The following is a 20,479-nucleotide window of genomic DNA, read 5'->3' on the forward strand; positions in this document are numbered from 1 at the left end:
TAGTATTTAGTTCCTCCACTTTTTTTAGTCCAATAATATTTACCACACCTGAAAATTGCTGCAGAAGTCATTAAGCAAATATTCATGGACTGCTTAATTATTTAATAATTATTAAAAATTATCAATATCAAAATAATTAATTAATAATTAATATTACTGCTCAGTAATATTACTGCCTATTTGTGAGCTAGCAAAATGAACACTGTAAAGTTTAATTTCACATGCACTTTAAAGGAATTTTCTCCCATTATTCACACAATATATCATGAAATGTAGGAAAAACATACTATTTTAATTAATAATAAAATACTTGTTTTTTTTTGTTTTTTTTTGCAGGACATGAAAATAGAAGAGGAAACAGACCCCAAACCAGAGACAAGGTTCTGAAATGAAAACACCATGTCAAATTTTGAACCCAATGTACAGTATATAAGAATGAACTAGCAGTGATGATTTAGCACATAGCAGTTTTGTATTCTGTAAACTGTGCTGCATGCCAAATAAGTTAGATTGTCAATGTGTCATGTCCCTAATTTATTGATTTGTGGTAAACTCTTACTTGTTCGCCGTCAGTGCCTTTTGTACATGTACATTTTCCTTTTTGAATAGTATGTATTTTTATGTGAACTATTTTTATTCTGAAATAGAGAAAGAATGTTTTTCAAATATGCATTGTCTTTCTTGACTATTTTTTTCTACTATTATACAAATGATTGCGCGTGCAGATGTAATTATTTTACTTTCACTAAAGTAATATGTGTTATAAATCTAATGCTTAAACATATCTGTCTGAAAAAGGAAGTAATGGTTGAGGAAGTGAAGAGGACAAGAAAAAAAAACTTTATTTGTAGCTTAATTATTTAAAGGAAAAAATAATCATGACTTCCTCAATTACAATAAAATAATTTGATCATGAAGAAAATAACATGGCATAAATATTATTTATGCGTTTATTTACATTAAAGATTTCAAATTTCAAAGTGTCAATAAAGTTTTACACCTATTAATTATAAAGTACCATTAGTATGTAATAAGGAGAACTCTTTTCATGGAAAAGGTCATAAAGGCCATTAACTTACACTAAATTATATCATCTTACATGAAAATAAACAGTAGCACGTGTTGTAAAATAGATTACTTAACACGATTTAAGTAAAAGCATCCTTTCCTGTATTGGAACAACATTCACAATAACCAATCAGATTTCAGCATCACATTTATGGGTTAAAGCTTTATTAGGCTGAACAACAAAACAGCCTAATAATGTCTCTCTGATTTCTGAAGTGAAGGTTAGCATTATGATTCAGCTATGACTGTGGAATGTGTTTCCTTGATAAACAAAGGATATTGATCCTGGAACAAGTTCTATTTGGTTAAATCACACTGTACAAAATGGAAGTTGCAGAGTCATTTTGAGTCTTGTTAGTAGCAAATAACATAATAGCAGGATAACGTACGTGAACCTTTGGAATCACCATCATTTCATACATAAATTGGTCACAGAATGAGGTTTGATGGTCAGTTAATGTGAAATTTCACCCAAAATTGAACATGTATAAATTGGCTCTCCCTCAAGATGAAGATGTTTAGCTGAAACTGTGGTCCTTGGTGATTCATAAAATGAAATTTTGTGTTTAATAGATGCCTAATATAAGTTTGATCATGGAGGTCTTGGCTAAAATAAGGCTAAATTTGGGCTGTGATTGAACAATTTTTAAATAGACACCCTGGAATAGCTAAAAAAAAAAGAGTTTAAGCAGACTTCACATTTTGGTCATTCATTCCTGCATATTTGTTTAGCTTTGGCCTATTCCTTTACATCTATTTGATTTTCACTGACATACCAAATTTAGGTTTGTTTAAGCCACACTATCTATATTTTTATGTCTATTATACTCCTTTCAAAAGCACAAAAAGTGCTTGCAGGGTTGCTGTCAGCATTTAAAAGAACATATAGAGGCAAAATGAATTAATATCTGTGGCTACTGATGAAAAGCTGTAGGCTTACAAAAAGGAATGGGCAGTATACGCAGATAAGTGAAGAATATAAACAGCATTGATATCCTTAATAGACAGCCTTTATATACGTCAATAGACTATTAATTTTATTTTGGCTGTAGATATGTTGTTGAGGTTCAAAGATGTAGAAATTCACAGTGCAAAAGGGAAAAAGCATGTTATTTAAAAATGATATGAAAAGACTAACCTGCTAACCTGAAGACCAGGTTAAAGTTTTAATATTATGTTTCTCATTCATAAGGAGCTCTTCTGGATGAAACAAAAGAGATCTCTGAAGTCTGAATGGCGGAAGTTAATCATTTTCTACTGTTGATGTCTGCACAATAATTCCTAACAAATCCACGTGCATTCACGTACCTGTTCCCGCAGCTCTACTTTTATGTTTCCTTCTCTATAATATGTGTAAATAAGGAAGAATGACTCAAAAAATCATAGAGATAAAAATCCATCAATGATTGCATATGTGCACAAAAGACAGCCCATCAGACTAATGTGATAAGACTAATGACGGCTCCCTGATCAAACAATCCAGATGATATAAAGCTCTTGAGATGCTTCTGCGAATGAACTAATCAGGATGCAGCCTTTCGGCAGACACTATGTGGTGGTCAGGCCTCTGTTTTCAGAGGATTCATTCGCAGAGCAACATGAGAGGATCAACAGAAAGCGCAAAACACTACGTCACCATCTCAAAGACTATTTCAGGTAAGACTCAAACAGCAAAGATTGTTTATTAAGTATTTGCCTGTTGTTAGCATTTTACTGAATATTTAAAACAGCCACTTTTAATCTGTAAGACGTGTGTATTTACTGTTGATAAAGTGTGGAAATCGTGCAACCGAGGGATTTAATTAAGAGCAGAAAATGTTAAAAAATACAAATAATTTAAGTGTTTTAAGAAAAGAGAAAGATTAATTAAAGACTGATTAAAAGTTTAATCTTTACTTAGTTTGGAGATTTAGAAAATTTTCAATTAAGGTTTTGAGTTTTGAACAGCTTTATTACCAACTATAATGCTTGTTGATTCACTAAACAATAACTAAAGCCAGTTCTTCCTACTACGTTACATGTAAAAAACAATATTAATCGAAATTGTCTTCAAGTTTGAACTGCAATAGTTACCAGAAAATTCTAGTTGATCAAACTAGGTGATTAATTGGCTCAACAAAAAGCTCATTGAAAGTATGTGCTTCAGCCTACATCAGCTTGCATATTTTTCTAGTTTCTAGCAGTTTCTTTGCAGTTTTAGGTAAACGAATACTACGGTAAAGTTTGATTACAAAAACATTTGTTCCGTATTATGTTAATTATATTTAGAGGGAGATATTATCAACAAATAAATGATTTTTTCTTTGCACATCACTAAATAAATACCAAAAAACAACTTAAATGAGGTCTTTGCCTTGAAATTGATGATATTTGCCTCACCTGTTCATCTCCATATGGAGTGTGGTCAGTCTGTAGAATGCTTGGTTTGAACAGTGTTGTACTTGTAATGCAGGGAACTCGAGTTTGAGTTAGGAGAATCATTGTTCTATAAAAGAGAAGAAAGCAATGTAAAAAGAAGGTAAAACTATGTGGTCACACAGCACTTTTCTCTAATGTTTGCTTTTGAAAACACTATTGGTTGTATTTAGGGAAGGGTTTAGGACAGGGGTGGGCAAACTCGGTCCTGGAGGGCCAGTGTCCTGCACAGTTAAGCTCCAACTCCAATCAAACACACTTTATAGATTTCTAGTGATCTTGAAGACACTGATTAGCATGTCCAGGTGTGTTTGATTGGTGTTGAAGTTAAACTATGCAGGACACCGGCCCTCCAGAACCAGGTTTGCCCACCTCTATTGCATTTTTCATCTGAAACATGCAACAAAAATGTAACCGGGGCAACTTATTTTACATTTCACAAAAATGTAGGCTAAGACACATTTTTCCAATGAGCATGGGCTGGAAAATTCAAATGATAGTGAAGTTTGTTCTTATGAAGTTTGTTCTTATTGGTTCAAAATAAATTTGCTCTTATGATTTGCCTTTTGAGCGGCGTAAGCTTTAGCAAATTGTGTTTATGTTGTAGTTGTGATGCGAAACGTGCAAAGAATGCAGCTCTTTCGCTTTTTCCATTCATTGGATGGATGAAGGACTACAAAATCAAAGAATGGCTACTAGGTGATATTGTTTCAGGCATCAGCACAGGACTAGTGGCAGTGCTACAAGGTATTGTATGCTAGTTTAGCTAAACCTATTTTTTCAAGTCATAAACACTTCACTTTCGCATTTTACTTTATTTTTTTATCAGGACTTGCATTTTCTTTGCTGGCCTCTTTACCTCCGGGATATGGACTATATACTGCATTCTTCCCTGCTATAATCTACTTCTTTTTGGGCACCTCAAGACACCTGTCAGTGGGTATGTGTAATCTTGAGCAATGCAACATCATTAGTTAGGACTACTTAATTAGACTTTATAATAGAGTGAAGGTTTGGACATGGATGAATTAGGCTGTGCTTTGTAATTGGATTGTGTTTTAGGGGCTTTTCCAATTCTGAGTCTAATGGTGGGTGCTGTTGTGACACGACTAGTGCCTGATGAGGGACCCTCGTTCAACATCACTGGATTTGAAGGGTTGAGCCTGGAGCAACAGAGAGTTCTAGTTGCTTCCTCTGTTACTTTTCTCATGGGTGCATTTCAGGTTAGTTATTTATAATATCAGCGGTTAAATAGTAGACCAATTTTTACATTTATCCATATTACATTTATTTTTCTTTTATCCCATTAATTCATTAAACATACACATATTTTCTTTTTTCACACTGATGAATTTCAGTTTTTTATAAATATTTATATTTTTACATATATTTTCGTATTTCACCCCAATAAATAGTAAAAATATGATATTATTATTATTATTATTATTATTATTATTATTATTATTATTATCAGACAATTGGAACAAATATTTAAATATTCCTATAGCCTTATAATAAAAAATTATATAACTATTTCCTCAATATATTTCAATATATTAATTACTTTCCTTAAGGACACGACACATTTATATTATATATCATTAAGAGAATCACATTTCACCCAAAATCATAATAATAATAACAACAACAACAACAACAATAATAATAATAATAGCTGCTGCTGTTGTTGTTGTTATTATTATTATTATAAAGCATTAAATGATCTTATGTTAAAACTTTGTTCTGATTCTGGCTGAAGCATGAGGTAAAATGTGTGCTACTCTAAAAATGCATAACAATAACTTTAAATAAAGAAAAAAAATCCTGAAAACAATTTAAATGAAAACAATATCACATTACTCTTCTTGTCTGTGTATATCAAGTGTATGCCCTTGTTATATCCAATATACTATACACTAGCTTTAAGACTCATCGCTATAAATTTCTTTGTAAAAATGTCATTTGCAAATAAACATTTAAAAACCTTTGAATATAAATTTGATATTTCTATTTTTAATATAGCACACATTTTAGAATTAAATATAAAATAAAAGCACTACCCTCTCTCTTTCTGTTTTCAGCTTGTAATGGGGCTGCTGCAGGTTGGCTTCATAGTCATGTATCTGTCAGAAACTCTGGTGTCTGGATTCACCACCGCAGCCGCTGTTCACATTTTGGTTTCCCAGCTCAGGTTTGTGCTGGGCCTGGATTTTCCAGGTATAAACGGGCCACTTGCTATCATATATGTAAGTTAGTGCTTCCTTTCTAATGCACTAATATATTGTATATTGTGACTGTTTAGTATATAAAGCAAACATCCGGTCTTTGATTTCAGACTTTGGTAGAAGTTTTTAGCCGAATCACTAGCACAAATGTGGCTGACCTGGTCACATCTATTGCAATCATGGCACTGGTGCTTATTGTGAAGGAGATCAATGACAGATTCAAGTCTAAACTACCTGTGCCGATACCTATAGAAGTCATCATGGTAGGTTAAATTAATATTTATGACCACACTGCTTCTTTATTAAGCTTGAACACTACATTAAATTCATCCAACAGACTGTTATCGCTTGCGGAGTCTCTTATGCATTCAACTTTGAAGAACGATTTGACGTGGTCATTGTTGGGGAGATGGTGAATGGGTAAGAATCTAACAATATCTAATCTACAAAATCAACTATATAAAACTGAAATATGTATAATCAGCATAATGATATACTGCTATGGAAAAATTAATAGAGCATTGGATTTTTTTTTAGATTGGAGTTAAATATTTTAGATTATGGCTTTTGGATATTATTTTAGATATGGATTTGGATATATTATTTAAGATATGGGTTTTGTATATATATATATGTGTGTGTGTGTGTAATTATAGTCTCTAATCTTTAAGTCTAACAACATTTCTTCCAAGTTTCAACCAAAAAAGGTTAACTGTTAAAAGAAGGGAAAGAATTATGCTTATCTGTAATTGTGGTTATGTGTATAATATTGATTTCTTCTTAGATGTTTACTTAATTATGATTATAAACTGTAAATTCATATACTTTTTCTACAGGTGTATGTACAGTTGAAGGCAAAAATATTCAAATCTACTAATAAATATTTCAATAACAGATGTCACATCCATAAACAAGCTTTTTCCTCATAAATGCAAAATATAATAAAATCAATTCTTATCCTTTTAATTGGCATTATTTTGTATTGGGTTGTGCAGTTTGTTGTAAACTGTAAACTCAGTAACTGTTTCGTTCACATCCGTAGCGCATGTTTGTTTTTTCTTAAAACATGTTTAGTGATTAACACTATTCTGATCCTATAACTCTGTGTGGTTAGCTGTTTTGGAAAATATAAACAGATGTTTTAATATAATTTAACATATATTTTCTCGTGAATTTATGTTGAATTTTTACTGCAAATGTCCATAACGCTGGAATTTCGTTTTATTTTTTTGTCAGCCTGAACATTGGGATTTAAATAATTCAATATCACACTGGCATACTCCAGATTCATTCACATAAAATGTTATGTAATTTTATTTCAATTATTTGTTTTTTGTTCTATTATTATGACTGAACTGATACATTTCAAATGTACTTCATAATCATTGCTTTGGAGTTGAATACGGGACAAAACAATCTATCCTTTAGTTAATGAGATGAGTTAGATCAAAAGCACCCCGATGACATTACCTAAAACGTGTAGGTTTAGAAAACATTAAATAAACGGAATTTGTAAACAATATTGGATTCCAGTTTTTCAGTCATCTACACAGAATTGCACATACAGTGCTTAACATACGAGTACACCCCTCAAAAATCTCTCATTAAAATTTAAATTTACTATCGAAAGCTTTACAATATTATATTCATGCATGCATATACACTAAGCATGCATATAAACATTAACCAGAACTAAATCTAAATCTGAATCAAACAAAGCAACTTATGATAATGGTCCCAAATTAGTAAACCCAAATTTATATGTTAAGGAAAAATATTAAATAAAAAAAAATTACAAAAAGAAACAAAAAATTTGTATTGAAATTTTGCAGGTTTTTTGTTTCTTTTTGTAATTTTTTTCCAATATACCATATGGATTTAAATTAATTATCTTTCTATTTCTAAAGATGTTCAGTGACTAAACTATTATTTTAATAAATATCTCTGTTTAATAAATCTGCTTTGTTCAAATGCACCATAATATATTACCTATATTCACTGAAAAATGTATACAAATGTTCACTTTCAAAATAGAGTGTACTCATTTGAGTTGAGCACTGCATATTATATCAAAATCTAAACATATTACTATTTCTATTATGCAGATATGAATCTCCAGTTGCTCCAAACCTGGAAGTCATTGAGGAGACTGCAGTGGAGGCTTTCCCTATGGCCATAGTAGGATTTGCTGTGGCTTTCTCAGTAGCTAAAGTCTACTCTGTCAAACATGACTACACGATTGACGGAAACCAGGTGAGCAAATAAAAAATAGTCTGAAATGTGATGCATAATAAAAATGGACACATTTGTAAACACTCACCTGTATGTTACAGGAGCTCATTGCCTTTGGAGTGAGCAACATGTTTGGAGCATCTTTCCGCTCATTCGCCGCAAGCACAGCACTTTCTAGGACAGCCATACAGGAGAGTACAGGAGGAAAGACGCAGGTGAAATTCTCTCTCTCATGCCATTCCTCCATTTTACTACAAGAAAGCAAAGACAAAATGGTTATTGTTTGTTTTATAACACTTCTACCTAGATAGCGGGAATCCTTTCAGCCATGATGGTATTGATTGTGATCGTCGGAGTAGGATTTCTACTCGAGCCACTACCCAGGGTAAGAACTTTTTAGATTTTATACACAGAAGCAAACTGAATGTAGTCCTCTACAGTACTATTGTGCTATTTTGTATAGTTTAGGGTGTTAAAAGTTTGATCAAATACATGTTACATATTTTAGCTTGCGTTACATTAAACTGACTTAAAACATTAAAGTTAAATCACATATTAGCCATGGCAACATTTAGTTGAAGTCTTTTTATTAGCCCTTCTGAGAATTATTACCCCTGCTGAATTAATAGCCTCCCGTATATGTTTCTATATAACAGAAATAGGACTTTTTTCAAACACATTTCTAAACAAAGGTTTTAATAGTTAATTTCTAGATATATTTTTCAAGCATTCAGTTTAAATTGCAATTTAAATGTGTATTTTAGTTAATTAGGCAAGTTAGGGTATTTATTCAATTCAATTCATGTTTATTTCTATAGTGCTTTTTTCTTGTGTCAAAGAAGCTTAACATTGAAGTTCTAGTAAATTGAAACTGTAACAGTCCAGTTTTCAGAGTTTAAAATCGGTTTAGTTCAATTCAGTCAATTTAATTTTCACTGATGGAAGTACAAAAACTGAAGAGCAAATCCAATGATGCACAGCTCCACAAGTTCCAAACCAAGCAAGCCAGTGGCAACAGAGGCGATGAACAAACTTCACCAATTGACAAAAGTGAAGGAAAAAACCTCAAGAGAAATATTTAGGCACAGCATTTTATAATGATGGTTTGCTTTGTAGACAATCAAAAAAATACTGCTTAAGGTGGTTAATAATATTGACCTTACAATGGTTTAAAAAAAATTAAAACTGCTTTTATTCTGGCCGAAATAAAAACAAATAAGACTTTCTCCAGAAAAAAAAATATTACAATAAATACTGTGAAAAAAATCCTTGCTCTGTTAAACATCATTTGGGAAAAATTTTTTCACAGGAGGGCTAATAATTTTGACTTAAACTGTATGTCTTTGCTACTGTAACTTATTAAATCATTTTATCATTTTTGTTTTGATAATTTGACTCAACTTAGAACATTTAATGCGGGAACTATTTAAAAAGATTATAGTGTAGTTGTAGCTAAGGCCTGGAAAAGTTTGGTTTGTGTGTTGACATGTCTTCAAGACACTTTGTTTGAAGCAGTGTTAAGGTTGTGATCTATAAAAAACAAACTTGAAGAGGAAATGTGCGCAGCTGTCAGTAAAAGTGTGCATATTTAACTTAAATATTCAACTGCTTTAATTCGTCATAATTTAGCCATTAGCTATTCTCTTTTAGGAAGGTTTCTACATAGTTTTATAAATAAGACCCTTGATCTTTGAATAAACCTTTACAGTTATTTACAGTGATGCCTAACATACTTTATGAGAGATTAAAAAAAATAAACTATTTGACCTTGTATATATCTGATAAGTGACCTCCAAAAGATTTTTTTTAAATGGTTGTTTTAAACTCTCAATACATATAAACTATGCACTCTAGTCACGTAGGAGTCAAATTATGGCAGTTTTGCTTTTCTTTCCAGTCTGTTCTGGGCGCTCTGGTCATCGTCAATCTGAAAGGCATGCTGATGCAGTTCAGTGAGCTGCCGTTTCTATGGAGGAATGACAGGCCGGATTTTGTGAGTTTGTGGGTTTATTACCACAGATTATTTTGTGAATTGTCTTTGATCACTCAATCCTCTAGAGTAGTTTTTATCTTAAAGGGATTAGTTCATCCAAAAATACCTCTCATAATTTACTCACTTTCAAGTGGTTGTAAACTTTGATAAAAACAAAACAATATAATGTGAAGAATGTCGGAAAAAATGCAGCCACTGAAATGCATAGTAGTGACAAAATTACTATGGACGTCAATGGCTGTTTTCTTTTACTTTCTTCAGTATATTTTATGGAAGTGCTGAAAGGCTATGCGTTATTATATTTTCTCTCTCTATGTTCTCGTAATCATGAGAAAATTAAGTTATGATCATGAGAAAACGACTTTTTGTTACATCGAGATCATGAGGAAATAAATTATATTTATTGTGATCTCAACTTAACAACATAAAGAATGATGAAGATCTTGCTTTTGCGTTATTGCATTCTTTTTCAAGTTCTTAACAATTATTTTATAAAGTGAATCCCTGCAAATAATACTATATGAAATAGCTACTGTAAGCGTGTCAAGGACATCCTCTTATGCCTAATAAGCAGAAAAACATAAGCCGTAACCTTAAGAAAAATCAACTTTTGCTATATCAAGATGAGAAAATTAAGACATAATAAAAATGAGAAAACTTATGATATGTTGAGATCACAAGAAAATGCTGTCATGATCACAAACAAGAAACAAGAAAGAAAAATATAATAACAGGTCACCTCTAAGGACTTCCATAATATCTTAATATATTTCTTTGTGTTCAAAAGAAATAAACACAAAACAGGATGAGTAAAAAAGATGACAGAATTGGATCAACTATACTCTGACCCCTGAGTCTGAACATTTTTAAAGCAAGAACAAAACTAAAGTAAAATGTGTTTGTTCGCTTCACAGGTGACCTGGATGGTGACCTTCATGGCGTCTCTGTTTCTGGGTTTGGATCTGGGTTTGGCTGTGGGTATCGGGGCAGAATTGTTCACTGTGGTCTACAGGACTCAATTGTAAGTGTGGATTCATAATACCTTCAATTGAAACCAAAGCACAGGCAGAATATTGTTTTTTTGTGTGATTTTTTATTGACCACATGTGATAATATTTTGTATGCAACAGCCCACGTTGTTCTGTCCTGGCCAATATTTCAGGAACTGACCTCTATAGGGATCGTAAAGACTACACATCTGTGAGTGCCACTATTATGCTTTTTTATAGTTTTCTTTGATTTATTTTACAAATGCTTATTTTAATGGGATTTGATTTCAGATTCAGATTTACGAACCTGACGGTGTTAAAATATTTAAAATTCCCTCACCCATCTTCTTTGCTAACATCGATTTCTTTAGAGATAAACTGGTTCAGGAAGTAAGCTACTTTTTATTTTACAGATGTTTACAACAAATTATAGGTGTTTGTTAAACGTTTGGCGCTAAATGTTTGCTGTCTTCCAGGTAGGTTTTAATCCAATGAGAGTGCTGAAGAAAAGAAACAAAGCCTTGCGAAAGATCAGAAAAATGTTGTGCAATGGAGAACTGGAGGTGTCAGATGTAAGTCTTTGCTATTAAAATAATAAGATGTGTTTCTACAGGTGGTTTGTCAAGCCCACTCACCAGTGTGAAGCACACTTTATAAATGCACAATGTTTTTATTTTATATAGAGTGATTAGAAAAATGTGTCTGGTGCAAATGTGCAAAAAATCTGGTGCAAGTGTCTGTTAAGTGTCAGAGAGAAGAGTTTGTTTTCTATATGTGGTTTGTTAAACCCACTCACCTGTGTGAGGCATACACAAAATTAATAATATCAATTTATAGTATTATATTTTAGATTGAAAATAATAATTTATTTTATATAATATTTTGTATAGTACCCGTTAAATATTTAACTTACTGATTATGTTACATGAGATTTTTTTTAAATCAGAATTTTATCTAATAGTTGGACCAGATAAAAAAAAACTATATGACCTCATATATACTGACTTATTTTTTGTTGTTGCATTAATTGGCTAAATTAATAATGACAACTATATCTTCCTACACATATAAATAAATGTAATTTATTGAGCAGGATAATACGGGCAACTATCTTTAGTATGGTTTAATTTAATTTGTTTAATGTTAATGTTTAAAAATAGTAGTAAATAAATTCTGTCTAATAACAAAAACGGAGCTGTTCTTCTGCGATATGAAAGCAGTAACAAAACTTACATTCTTCTTGATCCAGAGAGGCCCTGTACTGAGACAGCCATCAGTTGACACATCAGAAGGCAGTATGGAGGATCTTGACCAGCCCATAGACTTCTCAGATCTCCCAATCCAGGTGAACTGGAACTCGCAACTGCCTGCCAACATCTCCGTCCCTCCTGTCAACATACACAGTTTAATCCTGGATTTCTGTGCAGTCTCCTTCATCGATGTATCTGCACTCAAGGGTCTGAAAGCGGTAAAACACTATATTATGAGACATATTACACTGTAAATTTAGTAAATTTATTAATATAAATATAGCTATGTCCTGCATTCATGATCAGAAATTCTTTAAAACTGCATTTTTGAAGTTTGTTTTTATCTTTACAGACCTTGAAAGAGTTTATACGAATTGAGGTGGACGTCTACATAGTTTCATGTGATGGTAAAAAAAAAAACTTTTTTATTACCTGCAATTTGATTCCAAAGTCTTCATAATAGGGAAAGTCAAAATCACCCAAAAATGAAAATCAATTTAAGCATAATCAAGTGGTTTCAAACATTTATGGGTGTCTTTTCCCTGTTGAACATTAAAGAAAACCTTTTGAACAATGTTGGAGAGCAGTATTTGCACTTACATCCATAGAAGAACTATAAAAGTCAATGGCTTACATTGTTCAAATCATCTTATATTTTTAACAAGTATACGGTAAATAAATGGTAGAATTTTTTGCAGACCTTCTGACTCCTTCTGCTTTTGCCACAGTGTACATCATGGAGAAGCTTCAGCATTGTACATTTTTTGATGACGAAATTAAGACTTCAATCTTTTATCCCACACTTCATGATGCCATGTTGCACATTCTGGAGACACATCCAGATCATGGAGAACTAGAAAAGGTAGCTAGATTAATGCAGATTAAATATTTCGACATAACCTAAAATTACAAGCAGTTTCTGTGGTCCATACTGAACTATGTATCTGTAATGTTTGCAGGATATAAACATAAACTATGAAGTCATCCAGAGAGACAGTTTAACTGTGTGATGAGGAACAGAAAACCCTGCTGAAATACTGAGGATTTTACTACACATTATAAAAACACTTATTTCAGTCTGGCTATGTAATGTTTAACTTCACAGCAGCAGCATTGTTATCATGTTTACTGGTAAGTGGACTTAACGTTAGAGCAAACGAATTCAGCTTGTTTGGGATTTAATGACAGGTGGACAAACAATCAGACATTTTTCATATTATGAACATAAATATAACGTTAATTTCTTACCTTTTAAGCAAAGTCTACCCATAGAGGTTATCCTAGTCCTTTGGGAAGACAGAAAATAAATGTAAACAAGCGGTAATTTAGTTTTTATAGCAAGAAACGTGTTTTCAAGACCTCACTAACTAGCGTGCTAGTATGCTAATTCCGACTCAATGAAGACAATCGATCACGTACCAATCATAGGCTAACGTTACTTACCGAATTAATAAATCTGCTCGTTTGCAGTCCACACCATATTTACTAAAGAAACAAAACCATGTTGCAGTGTTTATGTTACTTCCTGTATTTAAATATTTATGTACTTTATTGTGTCAAGTGTATGCATTCATGACCTACTTGTCTCTCCGGGGAGAACTTTGCACGTTTATAAGCTGCGTCCTGCATATATTAATGTTGTAATAAACTTTTTAAAAACCTGTGATGTAAATTAATGTATTTTAAAATGAATGCTTGTTTAATAAAACGTTTAAAAATGCTATATTGTCTGCTTTATATTTGTTAAATATCTCAGCACACACAAGTACATGTAAAAATATAGCCAAATAATTCAAAAAGGTCTAAATTTGTTCAATTCAATTGGATGATTTTATATTATTAAATAATTTAGTGTACTTTAATTTCTCAAATGGGTGAAAGTAGTGTCAGCACTTAACTTATTCGAAAAACAGAATCACCCTTATTATTTAACTTATTACAACAAATGAAAGTAATCATACTAAACTTTATATTTTGATTACCTCTGTAGGATACTAACATAAAACAATTAACATTCTAATATCTTGTTGTTTGAAACCAGTCTCTGACCAACAGATGTGTAGATCCTCATATAATGTTCATCACTTACCTGTTGATTTAAGTTTGTACAAACTCAAAGCTCCTCTGTGTGCAAGATATAATACATCACACTGCCATATGCTTTTTAAATGATTGTAAATATTTATATGCTATTATTATTTAAAAAGACACATTTAAAGCATTAAGTTAGACACCAGATACATCACACAATAGAAACAGATTGAATTTGTACATTTAATTGTGAATACATTCAAGAAACACCACATTCAACAATCAACAAAAGCCCCTAAAAATGCAGCATGTATGGGCTCGATTATTAAAAAGTAAATGTTTGAATATCTGACGATGACAAGATTTTTAAAACACCATTCAGTGAGTACTGATCTTTGCTATACAGTTAATAGTTTTCAGACTATAAAATATGCAATTGAATCCCTGCCAGCTTGACAAACTAAATCACTTTATTCGGCAACAACAAAGAAAAAAAAAATCAAATACACATTATTACTGGTAATACGGTCTGTATCTGCCCTGATCTGGGTGATGGGGCCCCGGCATCTGTCCCTGCGGAGGGGGACCCTGCATTCGTGGTGGGGGGCCTCTGGGGGCTGGCCACATCCCAGGACTCAAACCTCCCGGCTGATTGAATGGCGGGCTGAGTGTGCTCTTGTCCTCTGCAAACTGAGGGTTGTAATGATGGGGTGGCGGGGCATTAACTGGGGGTCCGCCATGTTGTGGGGGTGGCCCGGGTGGAGGATGGTTCATAAATGGTGGCATCTGACCAATGAGGTGTCCGGGGGGTGGGGTTATCGGAGGTGGGACTGATGATAGAGGGGGAGGGGCTTGATTAAAGACCATATGGGGTGTGTTGGAGCCTTGTCCCGGGTGTGGCATGGGGTGACTGATGGGTGGAGGTGGAGGCGGGCCGTAATGCTGCTGAGGTGGCGCCATCATGTGGTGTGGATGGGTCACAACAGGCTGACCCGTATAGTCTCCAGGATGATGGTGAGGTGGGGGAGGATTTCCGGGTTGAGAGAGCGGGTCTCGGGATGGTCCGGAGCCGGAATCATCTTGGATTGGAACAGTGATGAGGTTGCTGTGTTTTCGAGTGGTGACAGTTGAGATTCGGAAGGTCTCCTGTGAGAGGGACCGGGATGGGCCCATGTCTCCAGGTGGTTGTCCTTGAGGTCTTAGGTCATCATGAGCAGAAGGAGGTGGGCCGTATGGGTCGTGTCCGGGATGGCCTAAAGGTGGAGGGATGAGTACGTGGGGTTTGGGCAGGTGAGGTGGAGGTACGCGGAAGCGGTCGGACACTTCAGAGGGAGGAAGGTGGAGAGAGTCAGAGCGGCTGCTGGAGCTCTTGCCAGAGCGCATGTGCCGGTGGTTGATGTGGGCCTGCAGGTCCCTCTGGGACAGATAGGTCCGTTTGCAACCCTGAACAATACTGCACATGTAGAGAGAGCCACGTTGGCACTGCTCAATCCGCTGGACCGGGTCTGTACAGCTGTACATATTTAGACTGAAAACAGAAGACAAGGCAGAAGAAAAGTTGGTCAAATATCTTTATAAATCTAGAATTTGAGACATTAAAGTTAAAATCAGATTTCAATAACCCTAATAAAAAGAATATCTAGATTACTTAAATTGTTAAACCCTATACAAAAAAAACAAAAAAAAACAAGATAGGTTGGAACAAGTAACTGATTATTGGCGGATGTGAAAGAATGTTATTTTTTATAGGGTATACAATTTCTGAATGCAAATTGACAATATGCATAGTAGTTCAAGACTAACATATTCCAGGCAAATCAAAATTCTTGATGAATTTAATTTTTTTGTTGTGAAATGTAGAATGCAAATTGTTGAAGATGATTATTTAATAAATAAATCTAAAAATCATTAAGTAATTTGATTGCAGCAATGCTCAAAAACATTCACATTCAAAGTGGTCTCCACAATGGAGTTTTAGTAAATTTTTTTTAAGCTTCTAATTTTGTATTGGAGGATTCCCACTATATATTTACATGCACCCAAAACAATGTTCTGTTCAATAGCTGTGCAAGACAAAAGCTGTGCATTATTCTTACCCTGGACACATCTTATCACCCTTCCTCTCATGATGTAAAGCACAGTCATAGCAGAAAACGTGCTTACATGGGATCTGCGAAGAAATAAATTTAACATGTTAAAAAAAATAAATGTAACAAGTCATGAAAGTATTAATTCACATCAACAAAAATCTACATGCATTCACTTCATGCAACTATTCTCACCATGCGGCCGTATGTTTTAATCGGCAGTCCACATTTGTCACAGAAATGAACAGGCGTCTCATCCTTCTCACCGACCAAGTTTAGCTTAAAAAAAAAAAAAAAAAAGAAAGAAAGCAGCAAACTATTATTACAGCAATTCAAAAATGACCATCTAATTATTGAAGTTTCAACAGGAGAACTGTGTTGTCTTAAAATGTATATAAACATCTGAAACTTTACACAAAAAATAAACTAACTGACAGCAGTTGTGTTATAAATTTAGAAGAAATGTCATCAAGTTCACAGATGAAAACTAAAACTACAATTTAATCACTAAACACTATAAATGAGACATTTCTAAACCTTCCTCTCAATTTTCCCTCATAGCTGTATGTTTGAATAAATTTGTTGTAAATTTGTTGAACTATAGGTTTAATACAAATTTGTGCGTTTACGTTTTTTTAATTATTAAAATTAGTTTAAAACCATTTTATTTTGGGCTGTGTATTAAATACATAAGATTTAAGCAATCATTACATAATTATTATTCAAATCTTCCTATAAAATATTTACATTTTAAAGTAAAATTAAAAGAACATATAAAATATTTTATCAATACAATGATCTAAGTAAAAAAAAGTAACACACAAATAATGTATGTGGTAATGGGGTGGAAAAATAATAAGCTTGTGTTTTATCCTGCTCTAATTTCGACGATGTTGAAATGTATTTTTTGTTAAATAATTTTTATGTAAGACATTTCTGTTCGAAAATAAACAAATCAAATCTACAAAAAAGGTTGTTTTTAGTATCCATTTTTTACCTTGTAATCCCAGTAAAGTTGCTGTGGGAAGCGACGCTGGCTTGCAAAAGCATCTCCTGATTTGACACCACAATCAAACCGGTCCTCCTTCTTGAAGTTAAAACCTTTTGAGAGAAACAGTGATCAGAAAGCGAGCCGGGCAACATAACACATCAAAATGTTCGTGATAATATGAGGACTGTTTTACACCCACATTACCTTCCTCTGCAGAATGGCTTTTGGATGGTAACCGTCCCGTTGGTCTCTGGGGTCGTGGGGCAGGTTTATTTCTGGCCTGCTTTGGAAGAAGTTTGATTGGGATCCTCCTCCTGACATCAGGACCACCTAACGGCCCATCCGTACCCTGCATATCATTGTCTGTATGGAAAAAGAAAAAAATGTATATTTCAGTAAAAAAAAAGACTTCTGACACCTATAATTTTGTCAATTATACGATTTTGAGCTTTACATAAATACCTTTTTAAGTCTAATGTAAAAAAAAAAAAAGCATATTTTTTTTTCATTTTTTTAATCAAACTTTGTTTGCAGTTTTAAATCACAACACATAATATACATTTCATTATGCAGACAAATGTGAAAACTTTTTCTGGCTGTTTTTCTTAACTATGGAGTGACAAGATTCCCACAATCCCCCTTCTCTTGTCTCAAAATAAATGAAATGGGATATTTAAAACTGACATCATGTTTTGTGCTAGAAATGCACGCAAAGTGTGTCGTCTGCATATCGAAACAATACATTCAATAAAAATTAAAACAATTATGTCTGTAATTTTTAATGCTATCAATTACCTGAGGAAGTAGGGTGAAAACAACTTGGTTTTTACCCTCGAGTCGATCCATAATAGTTTTAAAAAAGTAGCTTAACTTATCACAAATTAACACTTCAGAAACAAACATTTGTGCATAAAGAAATTTTGATATTGGTGTAAATCCTGATGTGAACGATCTAAAGTTAGCAGTTAGCATACTAGCAAGCATATATGGTACCATTTATCTAAACCTAAGATAAGGTTAAATAATCAAGCAGTATGCACGCTTTATCACACTTCTCATCTATATTTCGCTACAGACTTTATTTAACAGACTCAACAAACGCGATTAAACGGCCTCAGGAAGATAAACGCCACATTGACACAGAGGCCGATGCTGATTTCGTAAAAGGCCTTAAACAGGATGCACAAATTGAGCTAGCTTGTTTGCCTAACCTCAAACGTATGTAAGCGCCCGGCGAAGTTACCATTTGCTTATATGTAACACGTTTTAAACTGAGAAATAATACTGTGATTGTAAACTATGAAATTTCCCTCCTTACCACTATGGTCCATAACTGTGTGAAGGGAACGTTCAACAACGCTTCCGGTTTGTGCTCTTCAAAACAGAAGTCTCACAAGGTATTCAAAACAAAAGTCACTTCAAGGCAAAACTGTGTGCTCGTTCGAAAATTGCAAAATGAAAATTCATAAAAACTATTGATTCAGTAACAGTGTGTTATTTCTTATGACAGTGGTCTTGTAAATATGTTCGCTAATAAATATTATTGCTATACGTGTCTGTCTCAATTTTTTTGGTGGTTTTATTTACACAAATTTTCCTTATTATTGTCAAAATTAAATGTCAAAATATGAGTGCATTACTGTTAATCGGTGTAACATACCCTATGAACACTTTGCTGTAGGATTTACAGTAACTTACTGGCAGCAGTTCGGCAGTAATTTACTGTAAATCAATTACAGCAAAACTACTGTATTTGCAATTACAGCACCATTACTCTTGCTGTATACGCATTTACAGAATTACATGTATATATCTACTGTAAAATATACAGTAATTTTCACAATGCTTTGCAATACAGTAACATACAACTGCCCTTCAGTAACATGCAGTTCTTGATAAACTAAAATACTGTGTAATTTAAACAAATCTTTGACAGCATATCAGCGTTTCAGATTAGACCTTGTACTTGCTAAAATGTTTTCAACCCTTTGATGCACAAGCTATAAAATAGATATAGAAAAAATAAGCTTAAACGGGTCACTTTTGACCCATGTAGTGCATCAAAAAGTTCAATTTGTTACCAGTTTGAAGCATTGGAAAAAAAATAAGGGTTTAAAATGACAATTAATTAGTCTATTGGTCTGAACTGTAAGTCTTTTAAGATGCCATCAAACAATTATTCTATAAATCATGCTAAAATGCATGATGGACATTTATTTATTTTTGCATATAAAAGACAAACAAAATACTATTGGCCATTATTATTGCCTTTCAAACACCCACAGACAAATATCAAGTGCATTTTCAAAATTATTTACTTACCAGAGACTGACAGGAGATTAAAAACGTCAGAGTTTAGAGATGCAAGTCTTCTGTATCCATCACACGTGCAAGCCCGTAGCCAGGGGGGATTCGGGTGGTTCGAAATACCCACCCCTCACTGACAACAAGGTTCCAGAATTTGTCCCATACCTGAGCTCATTTCTATTTTGTTTGCTATGCCATGATAAATTTAGGAAACACATCAAAAAAGGCTTTAAGACCAAGTAAAGTCATCTTCCGCAAGTTTATTGTTTTCTAATAGAGAAAACATTTTGCAAGTGACTTTAATTGTAAATCTTAGACCTTATTATTGAAACAAAAATTGACCAATAAAAGTTGTAAAACACCAACAGCAGCCCATATTAAATTAATTGTATTTTAAATTAAATTAATTGGCTAATGTTGTTATCCAAGATTTTTTTAAATGTACTTTTTTACAAGGAAAATCTGGCTGGAAGGGTAAAATATATGCCTTAAAACATATGCCGGAATAGTTGGTGATTCATACCACTGTGGCAACCCCTGATAAATAAGGAACTAACCAGAAGAAAAATTAATAAATGAATAATTATTATTACTATGTTTTAATAATTTTTTAATTCAAATTCTGACAGAGAAAGGTTGAATGTGCTGGTCAGTTCGCTATTTGCCTAATAAACGAAAATAAGCTACAGTTTATAATTTAAAACCACTCCACTTAAAACCACTTCCGATTGTTTTATAATAATAATAATGTGATAAATTTGCATTAAAAAATAAATATAGTTTTCAAATTTCTATTCTAAATCCTTAAGAAATGTTTTTGGTACATCAAAACGTGTGGTTATGATGACCATCTGACAAGCTAATTCAGCTTTCAGTATTTATGCAGTATTT

At 33.2% G+C, this 20,479-nt stretch overlaps 3 protein-coding genes and 1 long non-coding RNA gene across 12 annotated transcripts in view; 2 read left to right on the plus strand and 2 right to left on the minus strand.

Annotated features, from left to right (window-relative positions):
- Nucleotides 1-670, plus strand: part of slc26a3.2 (solute carrier family 26 member 3, tandem duplicate 2) — a 23,975-nt gene extending 23,305 nt beyond the window's left edge. For both annotated transcript variants that reach the window (XM_005164755.6, NM_001040175.1), the window contains exon 21: nt 337-670. In XM_005164755.6, the coding sequence (XP_005164812.1) occupies nt 337-387 (51 nt within the window). In that variant the 3' untranslated portion in view covers nt 388-670. The remainder of the gene's footprint in view (nt 1-336) is intronic.
- The window catches only part of LOC110439362 (uncharacterized), an 18,690-nt gene extending 4,727 nt beyond the window's left edge, over nt 1-13,963 (minus strand). The window contains exons 1-8 of one of the 3 annotated variants that reach the window (XR_012402067.1): nt 13,754-13,963; nt 13,616-13,657; nt 13,421-13,458; nt 12,873-13,025; nt 12,605-12,714; nt 12,156-12,381; nt 8,029-8,191; nt 3,448-3,553 (exon numbers count right to left, since the gene is read on the minus strand). This is a non-coding gene — a long non-coding RNA (uncharacterized lncRNA). Of the gene's footprint in view, nt 1-3,447; nt 3,554-8,028; nt 8,192-12,155; nt 12,382-12,604; nt 12,715-12,872; nt 13,026-13,420; nt 13,459-13,615; nt 13,704-13,753 lie in introns of those variants that run through there. The other 2 variants (XR_012402068.1, XR_002458176.3) reach the window with 2 other exon arrangements.
- Nucleotides 722-13,895, plus strand: slc26a3.1 (solute carrier family 26 member 3). 3 transcript variants are annotated; one of them, XM_021475049.3, is made up of 19 exons: nt 722-2,724; nt 4,091-4,230; nt 4,313-4,423; nt 4,546-4,706; nt 5,565-5,729; nt 5,819-5,971; nt 6,046-6,128; nt 7,814-7,961; nt 8,042-8,155; nt 8,248-8,325; nt 9,838-9,933; nt 10,848-10,954; nt 11,064-11,133; nt 11,214-11,312; nt 11,399-11,494; nt 12,172-12,390; nt 12,525-12,579; nt 12,901-13,034; nt 13,132-13,895. In XM_021475049.3, exons 1-19 carry the CDS (start codon nt 2,597-2,599, stop codon nt 13,180-13,182), a joined length of 2,208 nt encoding a protein of 735 aa, XP_021330724.1. In that variant the 5' UTR covers nt 722-2,596; the 3' UTR covers nt 13,183-13,895. The 3 variants fall into 3 exon arrangements, with proteins under 3 accessions (XP_021330724.1, XP_021330725.1, NP_001129155.1); XM_021475050.3 differs by having other exon boundaries at nt 11,220-11,312; NM_001135683.1 differs by having other exon boundaries at nt 2,597-2,724; nt 4,055-4,230; nt 11,220-11,312; nt 13,132-13,182.
- A 465-nt stretch (nt 13,964-14,428) lies between the features above and the next one.
- cbll1 (Cbl proto-oncogene-like 1, E3 ubiquitin protein ligase) lies at nt 14,429-18,709 on the minus strand. Of its 4 annotated transcripts, none has more exons than NM_001309368.1 (6): nt 18,600-18,709; nt 17,486-17,644; nt 17,288-17,391; nt 16,486-16,569; nt 16,300-16,373; nt 14,429-15,731 (listed from the first exon to the last, which is right to left on the minus strand). In NM_001309368.1, the coding sequence occupies exons 1-6, from the start codon at nt 18,610-18,612 to the stop codon at nt 14,717-14,719; spliced, it is 1,449 nt and encodes a 482-aa protein (NP_001296297.1). In that variant the 5' UTR covers nt 18,613-18,709; the 3' UTR covers nt 14,429-14,716. The 4 variants fall into 4 exon arrangements, with proteins under 4 accessions (NP_001296297.1, NP_001296298.1, NP_957360.2 ...); NM_001309369.1 differs by lacking the exon at nt 18,600-18,709 and adding an exon at nt 18,493-18,557 and having other exon boundaries at nt 17,481-17,644; NM_201066.2 differs by lacking the exon at nt 18,600-18,709 and adding an exon at nt 18,077-18,125.
- Between the last annotated feature and the right edge of the window lie 1,770 nt (nt 18,710-20,479).

This window comes from Danio rerio, chromosome 4, assembly GCF_049306965.1.
Source record: "Danio rerio strain Tuebingen ecotype United States chromosome 4, GRCz12tu, whole genome shotgun sequence".
In the NCBI taxonomy this organism is placed as follows: domain Eukaryota; kingdom Metazoa; phylum Chordata; class Actinopteri; order Cypriniformes; family Danionidae; genus Danio; species Danio rerio.

Excerpts from the sequence above, each read along its gene's own strand:
- cbll1 (NM_001309368.1), bottom strand. Across the intron at positions 16,570-17,287 it reads AACTTTACTGGGATTACAAG|CTAAACTTGGTCGGTGAGAA; the intron begins GTAAAAAATGGA and ends TTTTTTTTTAAG. Across the intron at positions 15,732-16,299 it reads GGTGATAAGATGTGTCCAGG|TCTAAATATGTACAGCTGTA; the intron begins GTAAGAATAATG and ends TTCTGTTTTCAG.
- slc26a3.1 (NM_001135683.1), top strand. The coding sequence starts at position 2,597 with ATGCAGCCTTTCGGCAGACACTATGTGGTGGTCAGGCCTCTGTTTTCA. Across the intron at positions 4,424-4,545 it reads CTCAAGACACCTGTCAGTGG|GGGCTTTTCCAATTCTGAGT; the intron begins GTATGTGTAATC and ends ATTGTGTTTTAG. Across the intron at positions 12,391-12,524 it reads CACTCAAGGGTCTGAAAGCG|ACCTTGAAAGAGTTTATACG; the intron begins GTAAAACACTAT and ends TTATCTTTACAG.